General features: G+C 32.7%; 1 protein-coding gene across 1 annotated transcript in view; it reads right to left on the reverse strand.

Moving 5' to 3' along the window:
- The window catches only part of LOC106113354 (SH3 and multiple ankyrin repeat domains prosap), a 69393-nt gene extending 48686 nt beyond the window's left edge, over window positions 1-20707 (reverse strand). Inside the window, exons 1-3 of the mRNA XM_013306079.1 lie at window positions 20502-20707; window positions 4667-4826; window positions 279-296 (exon numbers count right to left, since the gene is read on the reverse strand). Of these exons, the coding sequence (XP_013161533.1) occupies window positions 279-296; window positions 4667-4813 (165 nt within the window). The 5' untranslated portion in view covers window positions 4814-4826; window positions 20502-20707. The remainder of the gene's footprint in view (window positions 1-278; window positions 297-4666; window positions 4827-20501) is intronic.
- Between the last annotated feature and the right edge of the window lie 4543 nt (window positions 20708-25250).

Raw genomic sequence — 25250 nt, forward strand, 5'->3', positions numbered from 1 at the left:
ATTTCTATTTGAATTTGTTGTGATACGTCAATGCCACAGATTATATATTCATGCCATGGCCCAGCTTTAAGTAGGTTTTTATCGATGGAGTGATTATTACAGCCAACCGGTCGTATAAAGTTGGTTCCAAATCGACTAACAGACCATGCAGTTAACATAATCATGCTTTAAACATGAGAGGTCCCAGCTGATTTTATATTTGAATCATGGTTGATTCATGCAGGTATTAAGGTAATACTCAAGCGTATACACAATATTGCAGTAAAAATTACACGTACCCTGTACCAAGTGGCCACCTGTGGTTGGCGCCGCACCACCGAAAACAATATACATACATATTATATTAGGTACTACATTATATACAACTTACATAACTAAATACAATATTTACATTTAAAATATAAACGAATAAATAAATTAATTCATTATTATAAAGGTCGGTTTTCATACAAATATTATTTTACATTCTTAACATTAAAATGTTTTATTCTTAGGTCACATATCAAAGTACAATTGATAACAAAATGTGTAATATTACTAGGAAGAATTTCTGATAGTATACAGATAGTAAATATTAGTCATATTTTGTTGACAATTAAAAAAAGCACAAATTACTCATTAGTAGTAATATGTCGCGGGATTGAAAATTAGTAGACCATTCGATAAAAGAGTAAAATGAGGTTGTTAAGTTATGATTTGAACTCGCTTTTATTAAAAGTTTAATGAAAACAAGAGTAACTTTTTTGTAAGATTCCTTACCTTGAGAACTTTTTAAATCCGCTGGATAAGTTCATAAAATGCTCAAGGGAAATAAAATATATTTAAATTATTAAAGTACGAGGAATGCCGAGCTTCTAAGCTTTAAAACTTTTTTTAAATACATAACTTCAGATTTACTAACCGTGGGTTTCTCAGACCAAATACTCGTTTAAATCATACTGTTATATCTATTTTGTTAAAGATAATGACATGTTTACAAAATTTTTCATCTCAAAAACCAACGGTAAGTTATATAAAAGTTAACATGATTATTCTTAACGTTAGTAATGTTGTATTCATCGAATGCAGTACCTTATAGTAGTTAGTAGTACGAGTACATCCAGCATATGTCGATGTATTTAAGAAACTAAGTTAACGGTATGTAAGAACTGGTTTTTATTGTGACCGACGGAAGATTTTTCCGAGATCTACAGGGATAGATCGACGCAGATGAGTACACTTTTGACATTTAAATATGGAACCTTGATAGCTGTTATTCAACTTTATAAAGGCAGAGATTTTGACATTATCATTATTATTAGAGATATTCAGATGTAATACTAATTATTTCTGTTTTATGAGAGTCTCGTTGCATTTGTTGAATCACGCAGATCTTTAGCACAATTTATTTTATAAATTATTGCTATTAACTTAAAAACACGTTAAATATAAAGATGGAAACATTTTTATTACCTTGCAATAGATGCTTAGTGGGCTATTATTTTTTACGAAACACGATTAATATTTAAAAGTCACGCCTGTCATGTGTGCATATAACTGAAGTCTATTAATTATTAGTTCGGTGTCACGAATATTCACGGCAAACGTCTACGTATCGTTATCGTCATTTTGTCAAAATTAGTATGACGTTTTTGGTGTATATTACGTTCGATAGGGGTCGCTGCACAAATTTAAATACAAATTTTGTCGATGATACGATAGCGCTGGTCACAAATATTCGTTCTAGGACCACTGGCCGAAAAATGCAATTTCAATAATTATATTAACTTTTAGCGGTCATTTTCCAGTTTAATTTATACAGTTTTATGAATTTATATGTATAATATCTTTTGAATTTCGATTGTCCCACAATTATGTCATCATCCAAAATGTAACCTTACATTAAAACCCACACAGATGTTAATCGTATTCCTAAATAAGGTAGCAAGTACCTTTTCATTGTCTTACTACATGACTTAACTTACTACGAAAATAAAATTAGCATGTAAATTTTTTTTAAAATATTCGTCTTAAAATAATATCTTATTTTCAAGTGAAACAAAACATTAATGCAGTTTACAGTAATTTAAAAAAAAACAGACATACTAATTAAGAACCTCCTGCTTTTTGAAGACAAAAATTTACTAGAACACATATGAGATTCCTTTATCCATATTATCTTTCGTAACTTTTCAATTTCCATTCAATGCCAGTAGCACACAGAGTAGAAGTCATAATATGTTAGACAGCTAAAAATAACTAAAACATTCGTATGCTTTATCGCCTACTGTTGTTCTGCAGACAGGTGATGGTTTAATGTAGCCTTTATTGCGATTTACGTGTCCCAGCGTGTCGCGCACGCCCACGCACCGTGGGCGAGCTCCGACAACGGAAGCATGTCATAATGAAATGCTGGTTCTCTTAGGAAATCATAACTTTATTATTTACGTTGTGCCTTTGCTTCATTACAAAGGTACACACTTTTGCATTAGAATCAATTCTTTATTACCATTTTCAAATATTATGCAATTTCTATTCTTCCATTTTAATATCTTGGTAAAGTAAAATAAAATGCGAAATAAATAATATATTCACGAAATTATAAACGTTATTTTGTAGTTCTAGAACAATCCGGGATTGTATTTTCCCGATAAGAATTCAAAAAATTTAATTACAAACGTTTTAAACTTAATTGTTTGCAAGCATGATTTCCACATGGAATTTAATCTGGTGACAAATATTGTTGAGTCGTCGTCGCTTACGTTTCCGATATTTGCATTGCGATGTCGAGATCCATTGGGATTGAAAATCAACTCGGTGTATAATGGATTGCTTTATTTCAATGGAATCGATTTTGAAGCAGGTTTATATGAATTTAGGCAATTCTTTAATGTTGTACATGGCAAAGCTAATGGAATTTTAGCTAAGTAAAAACATAAATGGTAAAGTAATAGTATTAATATGCGATTTATCGTAATATGAAAGGCATTGTAGTAAATTTTTGTTAAAATAAAACTTCAACTAGGTTCCAGAAATGAAAGGAAATATTGCAGGCGACATTTCGTCGGTAAGAATTCTTTACGTATATAAGAAAAGTGGTCAAGGAAGCGAAAACAGATTAATTCTTAACATTCTTTCAAGTTTATAAACAACTGCCCTTAAAGCTGTACTCGCTTATAAATCGAAAGTAAACTTACGAGCAAAAGTTTCATCATGCAACATATCCTTATTTTCACAGCGTCAAGGTCGATGATATATGATTAATTGAATGAGCTCTTATACATTTATTTCATGAAGTAATCTCAGTCTTCTTTACATTACTATAAAGTGTATAATGTTCAAATTCAGGCGTACATGCTTGAATCTATAGAATTTGAATGTAGTGATCAGAAGTGACGAGAGTCTAAAACCATTGCTTCCATTCTACTTATCATAAAATATAATTCTTCACCAAAAAGGTTGACAAAGGGCATCTTTATTTACATTTACACTTTAAAGCGACAGTTTCATATCTGGCTTTTTACCATTTTAAACTGGCAATCAATTTCTTTAACCAGGTAAGGTTGAACTCTCAATTTCCATAATGTATTTTTCACGAGACATCGAAGACAATAAATATATAAATTTTATGGTGAGTTTATTTTCAACTTTACGGAGATGGTGCAAATTTATGGGTTTTAAAGTGTACGGGTGTTTCGCTTAAACCGTCTTTTATACAACCGTAAATTTCTGTATAAGGTAAAGTCAGACGTTTGTAACTCATGAATCTGGTCGATCTCTTCTCCAATAGCGTTCATATTATGATCGCTTGATTTCTTGTCTCATATTATATAATTTGTTTATGTCATTCACTCAATTTATGATTAATTTATAATAAATTCATTTACTAGTTCAGGAGGCAGACCCCCAAAATTTTTGTGAAAATGTTTTTTTTTTGGTCAATAAAGGATTTTTATTTTTTTTTATTTTTTAATTCAATGATAACATTCAGACTACAGCCAGATTTCTCGATCTACATAGAATGATTTTCGACAGATTCTTTATAAATTTTCAATAGGTCCAATCACACAATTTCCATCAAACAAATAAGCAAGTTGGAGATGAAACAAAGCGTCATAATCATATCTAAAAGTATTAATAAGCCAAAGATATTTTATTATAATATTCAATTTCGATCTTAAGATTTGAAAATTGAATATCACGAGTTTTCTAAGACTGTTTTATTAAATTAAAAACTTATAAATAGCCTTGTATTATTAATAATGTACAAGTAAATAACCACTTCTTGTTGTTAAGCAGTGCGTAGGCTTTGTTAGTCTTCGTCTATTAATAGACTAAGCGCCTGCGCCTTGGCTATTGCCTAGATTATGTCTAGAAATAGTGCTCGGCTGCCGGTCGCCCGCGGGAACTCGCTATGAGCGGGATTTATTGCTTACACAGCGCCAGGACTTTAATAACTTATGACGGAAATGTTATGACCTACGTCTGTTGTTTTCTATCAAGGTAAATATTTGTAAAAGCTCTCATGTAATATTGTAACCTTGACATTGTGGTCTTGACTTGATTTTTAAATGTATTAGAGATTTTATTCGTATGTTTTTTCTTAACTACTCATCTGATAATCAGCATGCTCTGTGATATCACAACATCAGATAACACAAGGTAAGGCAGGGTAAAGAGTACAGACCTTGGGCAAAGCGGCGAGGCACTGCTGCTTAACGTCCCAGACGAGCTGGTCCCTTGGGAACTGCAGGCTCTTCTGCACGTTGAGCTCGGGGACGTGCACGCGCACCAGCAGCCACCCCTCCCCGCCCTCCGAGCACTCCCCCTCCATTACGCTACGCCATCTGGTGACAAACAAAGAAAGCAAATCAGCATATTTATTTTTGTACCATCTATCTATGTTGCTTAATTATCAATAAAGCGCGAACATAAATTAGAAATATTGAATTTCATTAGATGACATTGGAAATTTAATAAAATGTATACCATTATAGCAAGTAAAAGATGAACGATCAGGAGGAATTTATTTCATAAATTCATGAAATCATTCATTTATTTATGGTCAGGACAGTTGTCTATGGACAAAAAGTTATATATTCTGTTGATACAGCTCGGAGTCATGTCGACATCCGGCTACACTTCTCTGAAGTTTGAATTACGAATTCAACATCGAATGGCGCCAAACGTTTATCACATCGCGCCTTCGGGAAACAGACGCGCGAGTCCGCAAATTAAAGATGGCTGCCATACCTTATTGGGAAAGGAATAGAAAATATTCAGTACGAAATACCAAATAAGGCAATGTTAGTGTGTGGCGCTAATCAACTCTAATTCGACTTAAAAGAGGTGATTGACTTAACACAATGGAACTGTTGATTTACATAAGTATCATTGGAATTTAAATGATGTAAAATTACTTTAAATAATTTTGAAACAATACGAAATTCTCACGAGCGTTTTCTAAGGACGTGGCAGAAAAATGTACCCAAGCTACAGAACATGATTCAAAATATGAAAAAGGTTCAAAACATATTAGACATAATAAAAATGATCTTCAAAGTTTCCTATCAGTTTGAACTCCAGCATTCCAAGCTGTTATCTAGCAAACAGGTAACGTAATCTTCGAGAGATAACGTATCATCATAACACGAGGAACACCTGAGCTTGTGCCCGTCATAAAGAAGTGAGTGTCTAAAGCTTTTTAACTACGTTCATATTTAGTGTAAGATATAAACTTATATATTCTGTGCTATAAACTTTATGGCGTTTTAAGGAAGTAAGAAAATTATTTAGCTGTAAGAATAACTACTGCAATGTTTCTAACTACACAAGTACGTAGTTTGATAAAATCAAGTAAGAAGTCAATTTGGTCGTAAAGATAAAGTAATCGAAATTATTAATTAAGTAGGTTATCGTTTAGATAGTGATGCAAATTGACAAACACAGCAATAAACAAGTACACCGCAAAACAATTAGGGTCAAATAATGTTTGCGCTTAATAACAACTGTCATAAAGATGTACGCATTGATAGTAGTTGCTTTGTTGCGGTTGTAACTTGTTTACATCATTCAGATTGACGGTGATGACGAGGATTTCTGCATTGGAACATTTAATCCAATACAGAAGATAGCTGAATTGCGCTAACACATGATGATTGAAATGCTTAAAAATGTTACTGTAAAATACACAATCATTAGTGGTTAAGTATTACAAAATCAACAAAGATTACGTCAAAAATAACTAAGCAACTGTATTCGACGGGAGATGAAAGCGGAGAGTTTAAAACAACAAGGAAATAGCACAAATCTTTTATCACTTAATGTAAACGAAATTGGAAATAACGCTAAAAGATAAAGCTTATTTACTAGTATAGAATCTGGTTCTCAAATAAGACATGATGCAATTTTATAACAGAAATGCACTCCACGTCTATGGAACACTCGTTCAAATATTTACCCGGTCCGGTGTGTAGGTACGCCAGATGCCGTCCCATATTGACTTATGTTGCGTTTAAATCGTTCAACATTAAGTTAACGTTTGAAATGGTATTACGAACTTACACTTAATGCATTTTAAGTAAAAAAAAACTGGGAATAATAAGATAGATGCGTATTCAAACATGAAATTCCCACTGTTCCCCGTACTGGAATGACACAAAAGGTATTAATCATGAAACGAGTAGTACATATAATAAGTTAACAGCTGCCAACGAGCGCTAATCAAAAGTATTTAAGTAGTTAAGACTGATTTTAAATAGAAATATATACCTAGCTAGATTTATGTAACTCGCAACAACTCCAGACCTACAAACGCGATTTAATGATCTGTAATTAGCAAGCGGTTCATCTTAAGCACTACGTTTAGTCATAATTTGAAACCTATTAGGTTTTTTATCGTCACGATGAAGTCACAGACTTAACATGGGCAATTAACCCGATTCTATCTATCTAGAAAAATGTCTTCTGCGACCTTGCAAACTTGTTTTTATTTTCTGACGACGAACTGTCTACGTCTTAAAATATCTTGCTTGTACTATGGTAGCTACAGCTTCATAGGATTTTATTATAGTTTTCGGATATCTTGGCGGCTGTTAACATCTCGCAAGTTGCTGCGCAGTGCGCCGCGCCGATGTCCTTGGGCCGCCAAGATATTTGAAAAGAACTATATCAGAGAAGGTATGTAATTATATTAATTCCAAGAAATACAGGTATATGTAATAAAGTTTATAGCTAAAATACGTGTTTCACATCGATTTTCCTGTTTCAATCTTATCCTTATTCATACTTATTTTTATTTCTTCGTATTGTAAATTGTATAGATCTGAACACGCCAGTCGCATGACTTATAGAATTGAATACTTGCACGCATTTAAAAAGTTAATTTAAAAACAAGTGATTTCCGCTATTAAACGTATGTCTTGCTTCCTTAAATTGTTGATTACAAGACTTCCTAATATGTTTTGATTATCATAATCCTATTATTCCGTGTTATTAATAAAACAATTGTCAGTTTATTATTCCAAATAATGATTCTGAAATTGAAATGGACTTTATTTGTACTGCGTGTGATGTGCTATTGACATCCATTGACTTTTTACATGAAAATAAAAAAGTAACCATAATAAGAAAGGTTACATTAAATATCAAAAGTTAATTAAGATATATTAGTATAGAAATAAGTAAAAAAAAATATTAAGCTAGTACGAAACACTCCAATAATAATATGATGACAATCTCGAAGAATAAAGTTAATAATAAGAAAAAAAAATCATTAATGTTACACTTTTACATTCAGGTCACTTCAAAGTAATTCAATTATTCTTGACATTGGTATCAGTCTAGTATTTCCATTTTTCTAAATGAAATTTGTCCTAGGTACGACCTAATACCCGCTAGGTCCGACCTCGTCTGAAAAGTTCAAGTGCAAACAAAATTGTATTATGTTAACCTACGATTGAAATTTAAATGGGCATTTTAATATAAATTACAGAATGAAATGATACTGTGTTATTTGTTACTAGCTGTCGCCCGCGATTCCGTCTGCGAGGAATTAAAAATATCTATGTGTTTTTCCAAACTATGTTCTATACGTGTTCCAAATTTCATCAAAATCAGTTGAGCCATTCTGGAGATACTTTCAAACAAGCATCCATCCATGTAAACTTTCGCATTTATAATATTCCGCCAAAGGCAAAATAATGTCAAAACAAAGAAAATATTTTCCATTTTGATATCAACAACAGATAAAGAAAAATTCACAGATTATAGGTCGTACACTCTCTTTGTAAACTTAGAATAGGACATTTAGGTCACTTGTATAAAATATATTCTCAATACTGTCACAGACACAAATGGGACAATTCGTTATCAAAAGATTTTTTGGGTCATCGTATGACGTGCGCTGTTCTATTTTTTGGGGGATTGGCAACATATAGATGTAGTTTTGTTGGTATATAACAGATAGTTTCAGAGGTATTGCTTTTTTCCCATATTTTGTCATTTTTACTCTTTTGAATTTGTTGATGCAGGCTGTCTTAAGCGTGATACTTTCGGGAGTGTCCCGGATACTTCGTGAGGGGCGCTAGTGCGCCGCGCCTTTGGGACGTTCGGGTCCCGAGGGTTAGTAAGTAATGGACCTACTATTATTTAGGGGCGCCAGACTGATTTTCGCTTCCGATCGCCCAAAATAATTTAGATGGGTCAGTGATAATGTATGAGAGATAAGTTTTAATTGTTTTATTACATTTATTCACTTAGTATATTTAGTTGTAAAATTGTTTTCGTTAATTTTCCAGCACTTTGTACTGTCGTGCAGCTTATCGTTTCGCCGTAAACCAGTTACAATTACCTTAGATTATAAGTGTTTTGAACCCGCGTTTAAGATAACAAAAAGTCGTTTATTTTGTATTTGGGTTAATTAATTGCTGTATAAAGGTCGCTTGCAATTTATTATTGTGCACGGAATTTCCACTGCGATGCATCTTTGAATTTCTAGAAAACTGTTCCATGTTAATGGGGAATAGAATTATGCAACTTTTTGCGTAGAATAATCATTGGTTATTAGAATTGTAGCATACAGGATTCTCTCTTTAGCCAACGAGGCTTTACAGATATGAAAATTGCAATAATACAGTTATAATATGCTAGCTGTTGCCCGCGACTCCGTCCGCGCGGAATTCAAGAAAAAACTATTGGTCGCAGAGAGCCTTCCTCTATAAATGGACTATCCAACGCGCGTAGATTAGCGCGTTTAAGCAAACAAACTTTTCCGCTTTACAATAATAGTATAGATATTGTTACTTGTCTTCCTCTCACTTAGTTACAGTTTAATGATACAATACATTCAACTTTGTAAAACGTCATTGACATCTCTACAAACCTATCTTAAATCCAATTTCCTTAACGATTCGCGAAATGGCTCGCCATTTGAGCCTCTTAGCAAGAGCGAACATAATTAAACTGTTAATTGCGTTGAAAAATAACAAAGAACCTGTTCGCTATACAATTTATTTCCATTGTTGCACGAACGAGTGTGTCTAATGGTCAGGGCGCAAGGTCCCAACCTTTCTCACTTCTCACGTTTCTATATCGAATATAATTTTACGTCGTATACTTAACAAAATTCGCATCTAAATTATGTTAAATAACCATTTTCTTATCTTTAGAATTGAGATGTTGAAAAATATCAAAGACGGGGTAGAAAAAGTAATATGTAAAAATTATATTTTTAAGGGTTTTTTTTTCATTCAAATATTTAAATAAATTCTACTCAATTTTAGACTTAATTTCAGCTTAGTTTACTATTAATACATTAAGGATAATTTAGAAAAGGAATAAGCGTTAGTTTCTGTAGCTCGTAGGTTTAAAACTTCTTAGAATCTCCTCGCTCTTTAAACGTCGTTTTATTTGAAAATAAATAAAACTTAATGTGAATCTCTGAACAGAAACAAAAAAAATATCAACATCGCCGCTTTTGATTGCCACACAGGAGTTGATTTGTTACAATGTATAAAATAGTTTACCTTTTATGAAACTTTAGTTGTGCCACTAGTCTATTTGTGAAGTAAATTTTCGATGTGCTGCATAAAAGATATAAATATATTCAAGTATTTCAGCATAATGTATAGGAATTGTTATTTATAAATACGTACATACTTAGTAAAGTACTATTACGGATTGTTATGAATTATTAAACATTAAGAGCCTTTTGTAAATTTACACTTGAGTTGGCTACGTTTTTATTGCAGATTATCTTTTGTTTTTATTAAAACTTGATATGTCAATGTGTGTATTGTTGAATAAAATAAAATAAATAACCATAACCTCAGTCTGGCTGACTACGTTTAATAATAAACAATAGTTAACTATAATATAATTATCTTTATCGTCAAATGAGTTTAAAACGAAAAAAACTATTATTATTTTTTTACAAAGTAACGTTATGTTGTTAATCAAGCATGTAAAATTTTCATGTTCAAACTTTAATAAAAAAACATCTCAAGCCGTCGCCACTATAAAAGCAAATAAACCAGATAAGAGCTAGAATTATACTTTTTTACGGCGCAGAGAGTTAAAATTGTTACGTCAACAAACAGCCCAGTGCGGTACAGTCGCTGGAAAAGTTCTTTAAAACAATCTTTCAAAAGGCGTCCGAGTGGCGAGTAATTATTTTGAGTCTTTATGTTGTAAAACGTCAAATATGTTTGAGAAATATTGTTGTTTTTGTTTCTCTTTTTGTTAGAATATTCAGGACAAAAAACCATAATGACTGTTCAACAGTTTCGTCCATGAGTTTCGCGAAAATACTATGGAAAATAACTGAAAAGGAAACCGAGTTTATATGAAATTATTCACAAAAAATTCCAAGATTACTGAACTTTAGCATACTGGGAAAAGACAACAAAACCAATTGTCATTATCAGTATATAGGCATAGACATTTTGCTTTATACTTTATTTTAATTGTGGTAAATCGAATGATGTGACAGTAGAAAACTGTAAGAAGTTCAGGAGATTAGATTTTAACATATTGGTTAGGTTCAACAATAATTTAAACGCTCTTAAAGGCTCACAAAAAACTACAACAGAAGCCTGAAGTAAGTTCCACAAAACAGATATATGATTTTTTTTATCAAGCAAAGTGAGGCATCAGAAATTTTCAAAGCAGCCACTTATCGGCGTCAGTATCGTTGAATAAAAAACCGTGTCCGTTGTCCGAAGATTTCGTATACTTGTGACGCCCCATCTAGAGTTCGATACTCTCCTGGTACCTAACCGCCTTGACTGAGGTTATCGGGTCAACAAAAAATTATTAAAAATCAATTCCATTACATTGTTTCAACTATGTAGACACATAGCAAAATGCTACTGATATTCGATGCTGCCGAAACCACTCGCCGTAACGAGTTAAAGAAAATTTTACTTAGAAATGTTACGTTTTTTAAAAAAAAAGGTTCCGACAATTCACATGCGTTGATAACAATTTAATAGAAAGACTAACACATTGTACTGATTACGTAGCGTATTACGAAGTTTTAACATTTAAAAGACGTTATTGTTTCATAAGAATACGCTAATTTAGTGGTACAGCATTCCCGCCCGTACGGCGTGGGTGGGACAGGGCCCGATCGCACTGCAGGAAGTACGACCTACAAGTTAATTTGGAAACAAACGAAAACAGCCAGTTTTGTTTCTTATGAAAGTATCAAGTAGCATGCATATTTTAATGTTACTACAAACGCTTACTTAATTGTTTAAATAAATTAATTTGCGTAATATTATGATTAGTCTATGTTCAAGTTGCGTAGATTTAATCTGTTTTGCATCATACAAAGAATTGTGCTAAAGCGTAGTCTGATGTTAAGTAGAGATGTGCTCTAAGATATAAAAACACTTGAACTAATGACAATAGTCAGTATCAAAATTATTACTACACACGAGTCGACTAGATAAGAACGCATATCTCATGGGTTTACTAAGGGTGGAGTAAACAAGCGTACGGGTGTACCTCGTCCCGTTGCGATGCCTAAAATTGCGCGCAGACTTTCGTGGGGAATTACGAGCCGCTATAAAGATTGGATCTCATTGGCCTTTTTCTTATATTTTAATCATGGAAATATCATGTTGACTGATAGTTTATAGTATTTTTGCAACATAGAATAACTTGACTAAACTATGTACTATTTAAGTTACAATAGTATTATATTATAAATGAATTTTACCCTACTTTTATGACCTACAAAACCATAATTAAGTAAGAATTAAGATAATTACGATTGACCAATTAAAGTTATATGCCGTTACAAGAGAAATCATTATTGATTTTACCGTAAACTAACCCATTGAGCTTGTTATATAAAAATGTGTGACAAAATAAAAACATTATTATAATGTATTTAAAAGTGCTGCGTAAACAGTAGCAAGATAAGTATAAGTTATAGTAAGTTATAACGGGACATGGAGTTACTATAGCTTAATTTACAAATATGTTTTTTTACTTTCAGTTATGAACCAACTAGCTGTCGCCCGAGACTGCTCGCGCGGAATTAGATTACAAAAAACTCTATTATTAGTTTATATGTTCTTCCAGACTATGGTCTACATCTATATCAAATTTCAGCGTAATCCATACAGCCGTTGCAGGAGATACTTTCCAAACATTCGCATTTATAATATTAGTAACAAACGTTATTGTTCGCCTACTTTATTAAATGTTCCAAATTTAATCGTGGAAGAATCATGTTTCGGCAGTGGAAACTCACACTCAAAGTATATTATCAAACAGCTTAAATGAAATCCCACAAACGATTGCCGCGTAAATACTAGCACCGCATTGCAATCTGAATCAATAATAGATTTATCTTAATTTCCATCTGAGTGTTGCAGTTCCACGAACAATAGAGTTAGTTCAGAAGATTAACTATGTTTTACTTGTGATTTTTATCTTTATGATGAATGTTTTTGTAGATTGAACTATGATAAAAATAAAAGAAAATAGATCAAAGATTTATAACTAAAATAAATGCACATCGACCTTCAGTATTTAAACCCTTTTATAATTCCGTCACTTATCTTGCATTTTCTTAGATCTTTAACTTAATTGTAAGAAGTGTTCTACATAGTTGTGTAATTTGTATCCACTGACTATAATAAATTGTTAAGAGAACTTTAATCAAGCATATGCCCTTCGATTTCGTATTTTTTCTATGTATATTTGGAAAGATATTCTATGTTCATTCGTAACATTCAAATAGAGACCTTATCGTTATGACATATGATAGAAATACGTTTAACACGACATCGGTGATATTGTGCGGATCAAAATATATTCCGGTTTTTACAAGGTTGTCCCGTTTTTTGTAGTGATTTGTTGTATGATTTCTTATATGTTATTAGTTCTTTGCCTCTTTCGTTTTTTTATATCAGTCACGCTATCAAAGAGCATCATAATCATATTTTTAACGTCATACACAAGTTTTATTGACACGACTTTTCGCATTTTAAATAACAAATTGCTTTTAATTCCAACTAACAATTGAAAGTCACGAATAAACAATAAAATATTATTATTTGAATAGGTTGTACGTTAGTATAAGTATGGTATTGGATATGTTTACAGTCCTAATATTTCCGGTAAATATAATAATAATAGGGTTACCAGAACAATTAAGTAGGAAGACATCTATGGGTCATCTTGAGGTAGAATTAGTTCAAATAGAAATACGATGATTGTTTATCGAACCATGTTTATTCAATATTTTTCAATGTCGATTGAATAATATTAAATAAATAAGGTTCGTGAATGCACCACTATAAGCACGTCACGATGCTCTCGTGCGCGGTACAGTCGCCGACAAAACTGTAATCCAATCTGCACGCTAATGCGATGCTAATAAACGGTTCTGGGAGTTGAATTACATGTCGGTCTGTCCAGTCCGCGGGGACAGTCGCGAAGAAAGTGGAACACGTCTATAAAGGGAGGTGGGGTTTAATGTTAACCTGGACCGCATTTTGCGGTTTGACAGGTAAAATGGCGTACGGTTTCGGATCATTAACTGGATGTTGTTACGAGAGCTTTCATTTTGAGATGCAAAAGTTAAAATGTATAACGGTCGTTGTTTTTAATTCGCGGTTTAGAGAATGTACTATAGTGTGCTAATGTTTTGTCCTTTTACGCCTTTTATATCATAAAGACATACAATATCGTAAAGTATGGTACTTTCTTTCCATTTTCACAAGGCATAGATAAAATTCAAACCAATGTTTGTAACATGTACTAGCGAATAACTAAAATAATTTCAAAAACAAATAAATTAATAATATAAGAATACTAACTTCTTGCCGAATAGCATCAAACAACTCATTTAAATAATTAAAATTCATACCAGTTCAAAAATTTTAACACTTTTGTCGGCGACTGTACTTTATACCTAAGATGCACGTACAACGGTTTCCGAGTATCGATTTGCAAACACTTCCGTTAAAGGGTTTGTTTAACGGAGCTAGTGTTCTGTTTTATTGGTTTTGGTCATTTTAATGTCACGCTAATTTAAATTAAACGAATCACACTATCTCAAGTTCATTATAACTTAAATTTCTTACTTGAATCTATCAATTCAATTTATTTAAAGCTTGTTTACGCTAGCAAATAACCTATGATTTTAGTACATACACGTAAACGGTACGCAACCCTAAATAATCGTTAGAAATCCCCAAGGCTGATTTGATCTTAGGGGAAGTATCGGCACCCTCTTGCGATCAGGAGTGGTTAAGGGTTCCCTTTACCAGACGAAACATTACGAGGGTGACACCGCATTTATCAGTTTCATTGCACATTTTAGTTAGCAATAAAAAACGAACATTGCACATGAAAGAATTCAAATAAATAAAACGTGTAATATTGACGTTTGTTTTCTTATATGAGAATGATACTGCATTCTCAATACAAGAATAGAAAAATATGCATATGAGCCCGCGTTTCACGCGAAATGCTCATTTCATTAAGCACGTGCGCAAATTCAATGTGAAAAGTAACTAACGTTATTTCTCTGAATAAACTTTCAATTGAATACTCTACGGAAGGAATTAATTTAAAATTCCAATAATCACTATATATTACTATAATATTTACAGTATTAGATATTAACCACTGCCAAATATGACTACTAAAAAGGATGTAATCATGAAAATAGAAAGATTAACAGCATACGTTAACAACTAGCTTTTGCCCTCGAATCCGTCCGCGTTGTGCTATGTTCTTCCAGAGTATGTTCCACATCTTTACCAAATAATAGTGAGATTCATGCAGCCGTTCTGTTCAAACAAAAATCGATCTATCCAAACGCATTTATAATATTAGTAAAATTTTAACACCGGACAATCTTTTCATTTAACCGGTTTAATTTCACACGAATTGTAAAGGCATTTTGCATATAACCTGTAATTTATTGCGGATAAGATCGAATGTATAATTTGGCAAGGTAATGTCGAAATATCGACTGCTCGCATGGCGTAATCCTTATAAAAACTATGGCACCGAAGCCAAAGGTAACTCGTAAGCCAAGTGAGGTCGTAAGGTTTGACAGCTTGCCGTATTGAGTTATTACTGACATTCAAAGACGAATTAGTTTTTACGTAAGTAAATATCTAATTGGCCATGTTCATTTTTAAGAGAAACTGATAATTTTAAGACCTATCAAGACATAAGTTGCTACAGTTTTTGTAATGAGACCTAACAAAATGTAATAAAATTTGTATGTGAGATTGTGGATGGATTAATTGATTTATACTGTTCCAAGGAATCCGAGAATGGTTTTTCATAGTACGTTTAAATTACTAATGATCTCCAGATATTCAAATTATTATTAGAAATAATAATAAAAGATTACAAAGGAAGAGGAAGACCAAAGAAATTATGGATGGATTGTGTGAAAGAGGATATGCATAAGGAGGTGGTAAATTAAGATATCACAGCTGATAGAGATGTATGGAGGTGTACATATTGTGGCGACCCACCGTAGGGATAAGGGCAGGTTGATGATGATAAAAGTAATGTACTTTTGTCGGAAATTTATCAAAACATCAATAACGTAAATTGCTGTACTAACCATTAAAACGTATTTAAAACATGTTAAATGGATTACTAGAATAAGCTACTAATATATAACGATAACAAAAGCCTATTGCGAAAAAGATAATTCTATTCTACATTCCTACTAGAGAAGTTAGTGATAAATGTTTTAATCATAAATAGATAAAAATTGGTATCGGCAGCTACAAAGTAGTGGCGCAAAATATAATTGTCTAGTTATAAATATTTTAAGGCCTATTGTAACCATTAAATAACAGTAAAATAATTCGTTTTTCTTTGTACGTCAAATCTATATAGATTAATAACCTCATAAAACATATGAAGTCATTGTAAAAAATGGAACGCAGGAGACATAATAAATAGCAATGAATAGATGACACGACAAATAATTTCAAAAACTTCATTGTCTGATCACTTATTCCGAAAAAGGTGGATAATTTTCCTAGGAAACAATGCCGGGAAAAATGACGGTACGATCGTACTCTAGTTTGCCAGAGAAGCCATCCCGCGGCAGCGCAGACGGCTGTATGTAGGTTGAACACAAACCAGGTCAACATGCACTCACTACGGCTTACAGATTTTTTTATAAGCATATCATTAAATTTTTTCATTTTTTCCACTAATAAAATAGAGTGCTAACCGAGTGTTGCAGGAATTTTGCACATCTTTAAAAACTCTCGTCATTCAACAGGTTAAAGTGAGGTTATAATGTTCCATTTGCTCAACAATGTAACTGACGGTATGCAAAAGGTTTTTGTGTACTACATTTGGATTCAAAAATATTTTTTAGTAATCTATCATGTTTTTGTTAAGACTCACCAGTTACAAAAACAAAGTTTGACCTAAAAAAAAAAAGTTTGACCTATCATTTTGGTATTTCAATTTTAGTGTATTGTATACATAATTATTTGGTATTGTCTTTTGTAATGTTTATATAGTTTAGCCATTTCCTTAGTAATTTAATAAATACTATGCTCTTAGCGGTATTTTCAAATAATTACGACTTATAAATACGGCCCTTCATGAAAAGTGCGTACAACTCCCTGCCGCAAAAGGTTGCATCTGCGGTTTCTCTGGTGTTCCGGATGTCTATGGGCGTTCGATGAACTGATATTAGATACGCTGGTCTTTTAATATCTCCTTAGAAAAAATGCATCACTTTGTAACACTTATCTCTTTTTATCGTAATTACATTTCTTAACTTATATCCACATATTTTGCAATCAAGACAAACACTTTTGATAGCTACATTTCTTGTGATAACTTACTAATATTAAACAAGAATACTAATTACGAGACTCAAGGAGTAAATTAAATAACAAGCCCATAATTTTTTTTTATTTATAGTAGCGCAAATAAAAATTCATTGATGCTGATAAGTATTCGGTTAGTGATAACCTGATAACAGTGCATTGATAAGGAAGACGCTAATCGATTGTGTGAATATTTGTTACATATGCATTATTAAAAGTAAACTTTGCATGTGGCTGTTATATTTTCTTTGTAAAATTAGTACTGGCAACTATGATTTTTTTCTTTTTTGATTTCTTATCAGCCAGTAACAAAAAAAAACGATTAAATTCAAGATTTTTTTTAAACTTGTTTCCCTCGTTCCGTATTGTAAGTAGGTTCGCAAGTGAAATAAGGGCACAGACACACTGGCACGAACAATGTCGCTTGTGTGACACGACCTAGATTTGAGGCGCGTGTGCAGATCAAAGGTATCCTATTACTGAGACAATCTACAACTTCATTATGTAACTTCACGTAGTTTGTATAAAGCGTTAGAACTTAAATGACTGTCAGCGGTTGATATTATAATGAATAGCGTTAAACTATGTTAAAAGCGATTAGATTTAGCCCAACATACCTACGAAGTATTACGTCTTTATGTAACTTATTAGTCAGAAATTAAACTAAAATACAATCGGTTTACGATAATATTTTACATTAAACTATATAAAACACGTTTAAAAATCTTACTAATATTATAAATGCAAATGTTTGTCTAGATGGGTGTTTGAAGGTATCTCCAGAACGGCTTAACGGGTCTCGATGAAATTTGGTATACATATAGAACATAGTCTGGACCCACACATAGGCTACTAGTGTTTTTCTACGGAGTCGCGGGCGACGGCTAGTCTCTAATAAAAATGAAGTCTTCACGTAATTAAGACTTATTTGTTTTCACTTTGTATTTTGAATTATTAAGTTTTGAATATAAAAACTTAGCATAAAGCTTGAATCTAATATTTTAAAAACAGTCTTTCGTTTGCGCAGTCTATTCTAACCCGGGACTAATAATCCAGGCAGACTCCGTCATTGTATATAATGGTTATATAATAGTAAAAAAAGTTTTGCAAAACAACTTTGCAAATAATACATTAACGTAATAGCATTGTCTAACCAACATTACTGTCAAGAGGTCATCGCGATCATACATCGAACGGAACACGCGATCAAGTTACCCATAGCCTTACAAAGTTGTGGACATATGATATTGTTAGTGACTGTACCGTTTCAAGGTACAATCGAGGTGAATGGTGTTATTCCCATCGGTATTCTATATTATCATATAGGATGTAGGATAAAAGGCAAAAAAGAAGGGTGTTTATTTTTAATTTGATTTTCATAGACAACAGCAACACGAAAGGAACTGCAGATTGGCTATCGATTGCAAAAATATTGAAAACAACAATTTTAATTGTTCAGCAAGCATCTTACGTAACAGCGACAAAGATATGAAGATAAGGTTTTATTGCCTAGTTTTTAATCACACTGATATTTACTATAACGGACTGGTCTTATATCGTGATTGGTTTACGAATATTTTTTCTATAATATTATATTAAAAGTATATTTATTTAATGTCCACTAATGTAGTTTCAATTTCCAATTCAAACGAGGCTGAGCCGAATTAAATTAAAGCATTGATAAGTTACTCGATTATTATTTTATTAACCGTAGGGTTTTAAAACCAAAATCCCTATTAAAACATATTGTTACCTCGATTTTGTCAAAGACATAGGGATCCGCATTCGCATCATATGTTTTATATAGTGATTTCCCTCAGGAACCAATGATAAGTTATAATATTAGTTAAATTATAGTCTACAAGACAATATAATCAAACCTGTATCACTTTCCTCTTCATAATACAAGAAAACATTCCTACAAGTGTTCCGATAATTCTATATTAATGATTTCCATAACGCCCTTGAGTAAACGCAACTAGGGGACAGGTAACTAACTGTAAGTGCGCAGGCACACTTGTCGGAATCTAGATATGGCCGTTCACGTGGGGCCTGGCTGCACCCAATCGTAATAAACTCCTTTTTTAGTCACACCACTCAGGTCGGGTTTAGAACATTCGCAAAACGACACTGTAAGCTGTTGACTAAATTAATAAGAAAAGAGCCTAACTAGCATAATTAAAACACAATAAAATAATACGTGGGTAAATCAGTAGGATAGGAAATTCTTTATGCCTACCTCTCTGGATCATCAACCCATTTTAAACACCTTAATGCAAGAGGTAATAATACCTAAACATTTAATTCGTAATAGGATTCGATCTACATGTAAGAGTAAGCTTAAAGATTGTTATATTTCTTTTGAGTGAAACGTAACTTAATTAATAATTACAAAATCTAAAACGGCTTAGAATTAATTTTAATTTAAATCTCAACGAAAGTTATACTATAAAATATAATAAATATAATTTTCAATTTGAATTTAATAAACACATAATGGGATCTCTAAAGGGCACTTCCTACTTAGCAATAATTCTACACTGTCCCTTCAGAATGGATTGCTGTTGTTCTGTACCATGTACTATGTGCAATCATACTAACACATATCAAATAGGTATATATGTAGATGACTAAGTACGTACACTGATACCTTATAAAAACTAATTTTATTTCGCTGTCCCGGTAATGCTTAGGATGTCCCGTTAACAATGTTTTAGTCTAAATAATTTATTTTTCTAAAGAATCTCCACATAATTCATTGATAATTAAAGATTGAAAATGCACACATACCACCATCGATATTATAAAGGAGTATCGAATTCGAATCACCTCAATTTTTGTAAGGTGACATTATCTAAATTAATCTTAATGATGTTTGATTTGAGAATAAAACGGGCTGCATTTTCTAGACATTTTAAGTATCATATGTAGTTGTATAAATATTAACGCAAAATGTCTACAAATCTGAACGAATCGGCGAATCTAATCAGATTTTAATCAACTACAAGCTATAAATCTCAACACGACTGAGACTAACATTTTTTTAACTAGTTCTTAATAACTGTGATAAGATCGGTAGGCACAACAAGATCGATTATTTTATGACACCATTTAAGCCATTTTAATTTGAAAAAAAAAAAACGGTACATCGAGTAAATATTAATGTTTACTACTCACCACAAACTGACCGACGAAAGAAAATATCCAAAGCTAGCTCACAGAAAAACAACTTCTTTTCACACAAACATATGTTACACATAAAATTCCACTTATGTTTTACACTAAACAATTATCGAATGGTTTTTTTAATCACACGAAATCCAATTAAACTTCGAAATTGTATTGACGCGGGAGAGAGCAAGACGTACGCACACCCACCTCGCCGCGCTTATCAACTGGGACTGGCGAATGAGCGAGTGAATGAACGGAACGCACGCTCGACGAATGACACCGAACAAATACGATTGAAGTTAATTACAATAAATAGGATTAAAATGATGCGTTAAAAAACCTTAATATAGACTTTTTTACATGTAAAGTAAAATAAAAATTGAAGGTTATGTGAGAATTGAAAAAGCAAGTCACCTACTTTCTTTTACACCTACTTTATGATATATGTATGTAGTGTAGTGTATGTAGTTGGCAATGCCGCGAGAAAAGTAAACATTGCGTTGTATATTTCAGTTTTGGAATAATTGTTCTTATTGCATGTAACATTAAGATTTATTTTTATTTGTGGAATGTAGATATTTTCTGATTAGTTAACTGTTGGTCGGTGAATAAGTTCGTTTGTGTGAGATACTTGATAATCATTCAAGCAATTCGAGGTATGTATATATATATGTTTGTATTAGTGTATATACATTATGGAAAAGCTTGCATCAAATACTTTAACGATTAATTGACTTGTAGTACTTGTAAAATAGACGTATTTGTGAAAGACATTGGAATATATTTTTTTCAAAAGCAAAATAATTTAAAGTGAAAAAAAAACAATTTTATTTAAAAAGGATTTTATAAAATATGCCACTTGGCGTTCTTTTTCCGTACACATTCTCCAATACAACCTAATCCTTTGCAAGAATTCTCCCATGGAATTGAATATTAATTTCTGTATGTATCATATAATTTCTGTCAGCTGTCAATCTGTTCGCACACGGCTCCGTCATGGATGTCAGACAACACGCACTAGTAATTGAATAAGCCTACAGCGGCCATGGCGACTACTTCCAATGGATAGAAACGATAATATAAACAAAAATAATACAAAGTCGAAGCCCAGGGGGATAGACTTGGATTACAAGGATTTTATTTCGCATTATCTCGTTTAATAAAAGAAAAGGTGTGTACATTTTTTACAAATTTAACTTATAGTTTAGGTTACTTCGTAATTTGTTATTTACGTAAGACACATACGACAAAAGTTTGGCAAGATTTCGGTAATACGTGCAGTATTTTTTAATATTTTGAATAGTACTTTAAATATTGTTTCCTAGCGTGACAAAACTTGCAAAAAGCCGCCGCTAACAACGTTTTGGAGCGCTAAATAATTAAGCATTCGATCACGCAATGCGAAAACATAATAATTAGTTGTAATGAGCTTGTTGACACAAATGCGGACGTCAATTCGAGTGCCGCTGTTCGCTTTTTACGCATGCGGAATTGTATGCGTAAAAAGCGCGCATATGCGCATCCTACATTCGTTTTTCATAACTACTACAATTAACAATTGTAACTATTTAAACTAAATTGAAAACATCTATTTGACTAATAAAAATAGTCTACTTTTTACTTATTTCTACAATACCTTGACTTTAATACCTATTTCCTGAAAATCTGTAAAGAATTCACACAATATTTTTAATTGTTTCTCGTAGTTACGGGGGGAAACAAATCCAAAGACAAATTATTCACATACTCGATCACCCCAAGTAACACGCAGCCTCCGACCACTTCACTTTAAAATACGAGCGTGTGTTTGATTTTTTTTACTTGTAGTTCAAGTTTTTGTGACAACCCTAAGTGCACGCATAGAGCATATATGTACGCATAATGCACGAGCTACTCGGAATCCAACCGTAATAAAAAATTCCGTCCACGTCCCGTAATAGCACATACTTGCGTCAGTCTAGGCACGACATAGTGCATCACATGCCATCACTTTATTCCTTTGGACTGTTAAAAAAAATTAAAAATCTGCCATGTACCAGCAATTCTTAGACCAAATATGGGAAAATTATTCATTGTAATTATTCCACGTTTTCAAAGAATTCTGTGTTGTGTTCTTCGTCACATTTTTCCATCTTAATTTGAAATAAACGTGTTTTCAATTTGAACAATATATGGTTTATGGAATAAGATCTTAAATAAATTGTCAATCTACTAATTACAAGCATGCTTTAATTTTGTTGGATAGGTTACTATACTAGTTGGCTAGATTTCGGCGAAACCCGTATGTTTTGATATTAATCCATACCAATGGCATGCTTAAATAAGCTTTTATCAGAATAACGCGCCCGACACAGATTGACTGGATTAAGTAAGGGTTGGCAGTAAATCTAATTTATTTATGTTTCCGCGTGAAGCATGACCATGTGGATTAGCGAGTTGATTCTGGTTAATAGCAGTAGTAAATTATATGAGACATGGCATTTATTTTTTCCTAGTATATAATTACTCAAATGAGGTAATTTTTAAACATTTTACCATATTTTATCCAAATCTTGTGCCATATGCCTAATTTCTGGCAAATTAATACTTTAATCGGATGCCGCAATTCATTTATCTAACGTGCGTAAAATGCGTTTAACTTGATTAATATTTGCTAAGCCTTTATATTGAATAGCAATCGCAAATTAATGTTGACCTGACAATATTCGTCCGTCCGTCGTCCTAACTGTTCCGAAGCAATGTCCGCGTTGTTGGAGCCGGAGTCTACAAGTCTCAGGATCGGTCCAGTCCTCTCAGTACTCGATAGTTATTCGACTTCTCTGACTAAGGACACGAGCCTTGCGTGCTTAGAACTCTTTGCTGCTATGTAAACGTTTTGTATTGCTTTAATGTTCGACGAACATAGTTTAACCAAAGTTTATTTCATACACTAGATAAAAAACATACATTTAATTCTTGCCTATGATACGTTGAATTAAGCAAATTTTTCAATTTTAAAATTTATATGTATTCATATTTATATTTAATAGCATAATAGTTGTCTTCCGCGGCTCTGTCCATGCGGAATTAAAAAAAATTCCTAGTAGCCTATGCGTTCTCTCAAAACTATGTTCTCCATCCGTGTCAAATTTCAATGAGATCCATGCAGCCGTTTCAACAAACATCCATCCGTCTATCCACCTTAACATTCGCATTTATAATATTAGTAAGAAGTAAGATAGTAAATAATACAATTTACATTTTTAATATTTATTTTTATGTAAAACAATATTGCACAAGAAGCATTATTATTTATTCCACTTTAAAAGTAATCGCTAAAAAACCAATTGTAGTTTTTCATTTGTTTCTTGTTAGTTGATATAAATCTTCCTTAGGGAAGATTTATATCAACTTTTTTTCATTTCATGTTAACCGATTGGGTCACATCTGATTTCGTTTACCTGTAGGTACCGTTATGTCTGATCACTCAACCGCAACATTGGTATTGGAAGATGCAAGATTATCGAATCGACCGACAGAATCGAAGGTTGTGTGAGGTAACATTCATTGGTTACTCTGCGGTTTCAAGACGCAGTGCTTTTTAACAAACTAAACTAATGTAACGGAGCTCTGACTTCTCAATCGTGACTATCAACTCATTATAGACTTTGGATTGATACAAAAAAAAAGTACTTACCTTAATGAAAAAAAACAGCGATTTGTCGCCCCCATTTCCAGCGTATCCAAAATGCTTGGGTATTCCAGAATAACTAATGGATACGGTTGCTCTATTGACTTTGTTTGACTACTAGTTAGAAATACAAGTGTGAGACGTCCATTCTAACATCTGTTTTTTATATGTCACTATTGACCATACCTTTCTTGCAAATGATGCGTTACTATTATAATTATACTTCGGTATAGTGAGTATAGTATAAAGTCAAAGTATCGCACTGCTACAAACGGTAAGGTTCTTGAATTTTATAAAAAAAAATAAGAATCACAGTCGAAGTAATTTATAAGATTTTGTACACAACAATAATATCTATTAAAATACGCTCAAGCATCGCTTAACCAATGTGTTTATTCACATTTTATAAAGCTTAACATAAATCTATGTCTTTACTTTTATTCGTAAACAAGATTTTTAATTTACAGTCATAGGGTAGACAAAGTAACGTCCGCTAGAGAGCGTCGGAAGGTCATTGTGAGGACACGCGCGTCGACACCCACTCCACAAGCACTAGTCTGCGATGTGTCAGCTAAGCATATTGCTTAATATCCTTACATTTTGAGGACCTTTATTGAGGTAGGTTTTTTTCATTTTGTACTTGTGTTTCGCACGAAACGTTTGTGGACAAATGTTTAAGCTTGCAATTTCTCAAATTACAGTGATAGTTCTTATTATGAACTAGCATCGCAAGATTAATAGGGGCAATAAGAAATATATGTACTGAACGGGTAAGATATTTTTGGAAAAATGAAAAAAAAGACAACTACTTCGATAATGAGGTCACTAAGTTATAGGTCACAAAATTGTAACGATGTTATTTTTTATAACGATAAATATAATATAATATTGGACGTTGTTGAAAAACAGAGGGCCCTTGAGCAACACTCAAAACTGAGTCAGGACTTCGACGACTGCGTAGCCGCTGAGTGGGGCGAGGGGGGGTAATGAGAGTAAAAGGGAAGGGGGACACTCGAAGTCAACAAGTGCCCTCTAGACCACAGTTAATTACGACATTTTATAACAGATCAAAAGGATTCTTTCAT

This window comes from Papilio xuthus, unplaced genomic scaffold (assembly GCF_000836235.2).
Source record: "Papilio xuthus unplaced genomic scaffold, Pxut_1.1 DF828258.1, whole genome shotgun sequence".
In the NCBI taxonomy this organism is placed as follows: domain Eukaryota; kingdom Metazoa; phylum Arthropoda; class Insecta; order Lepidoptera; family Papilionidae; genus Papilio; species Papilio xuthus.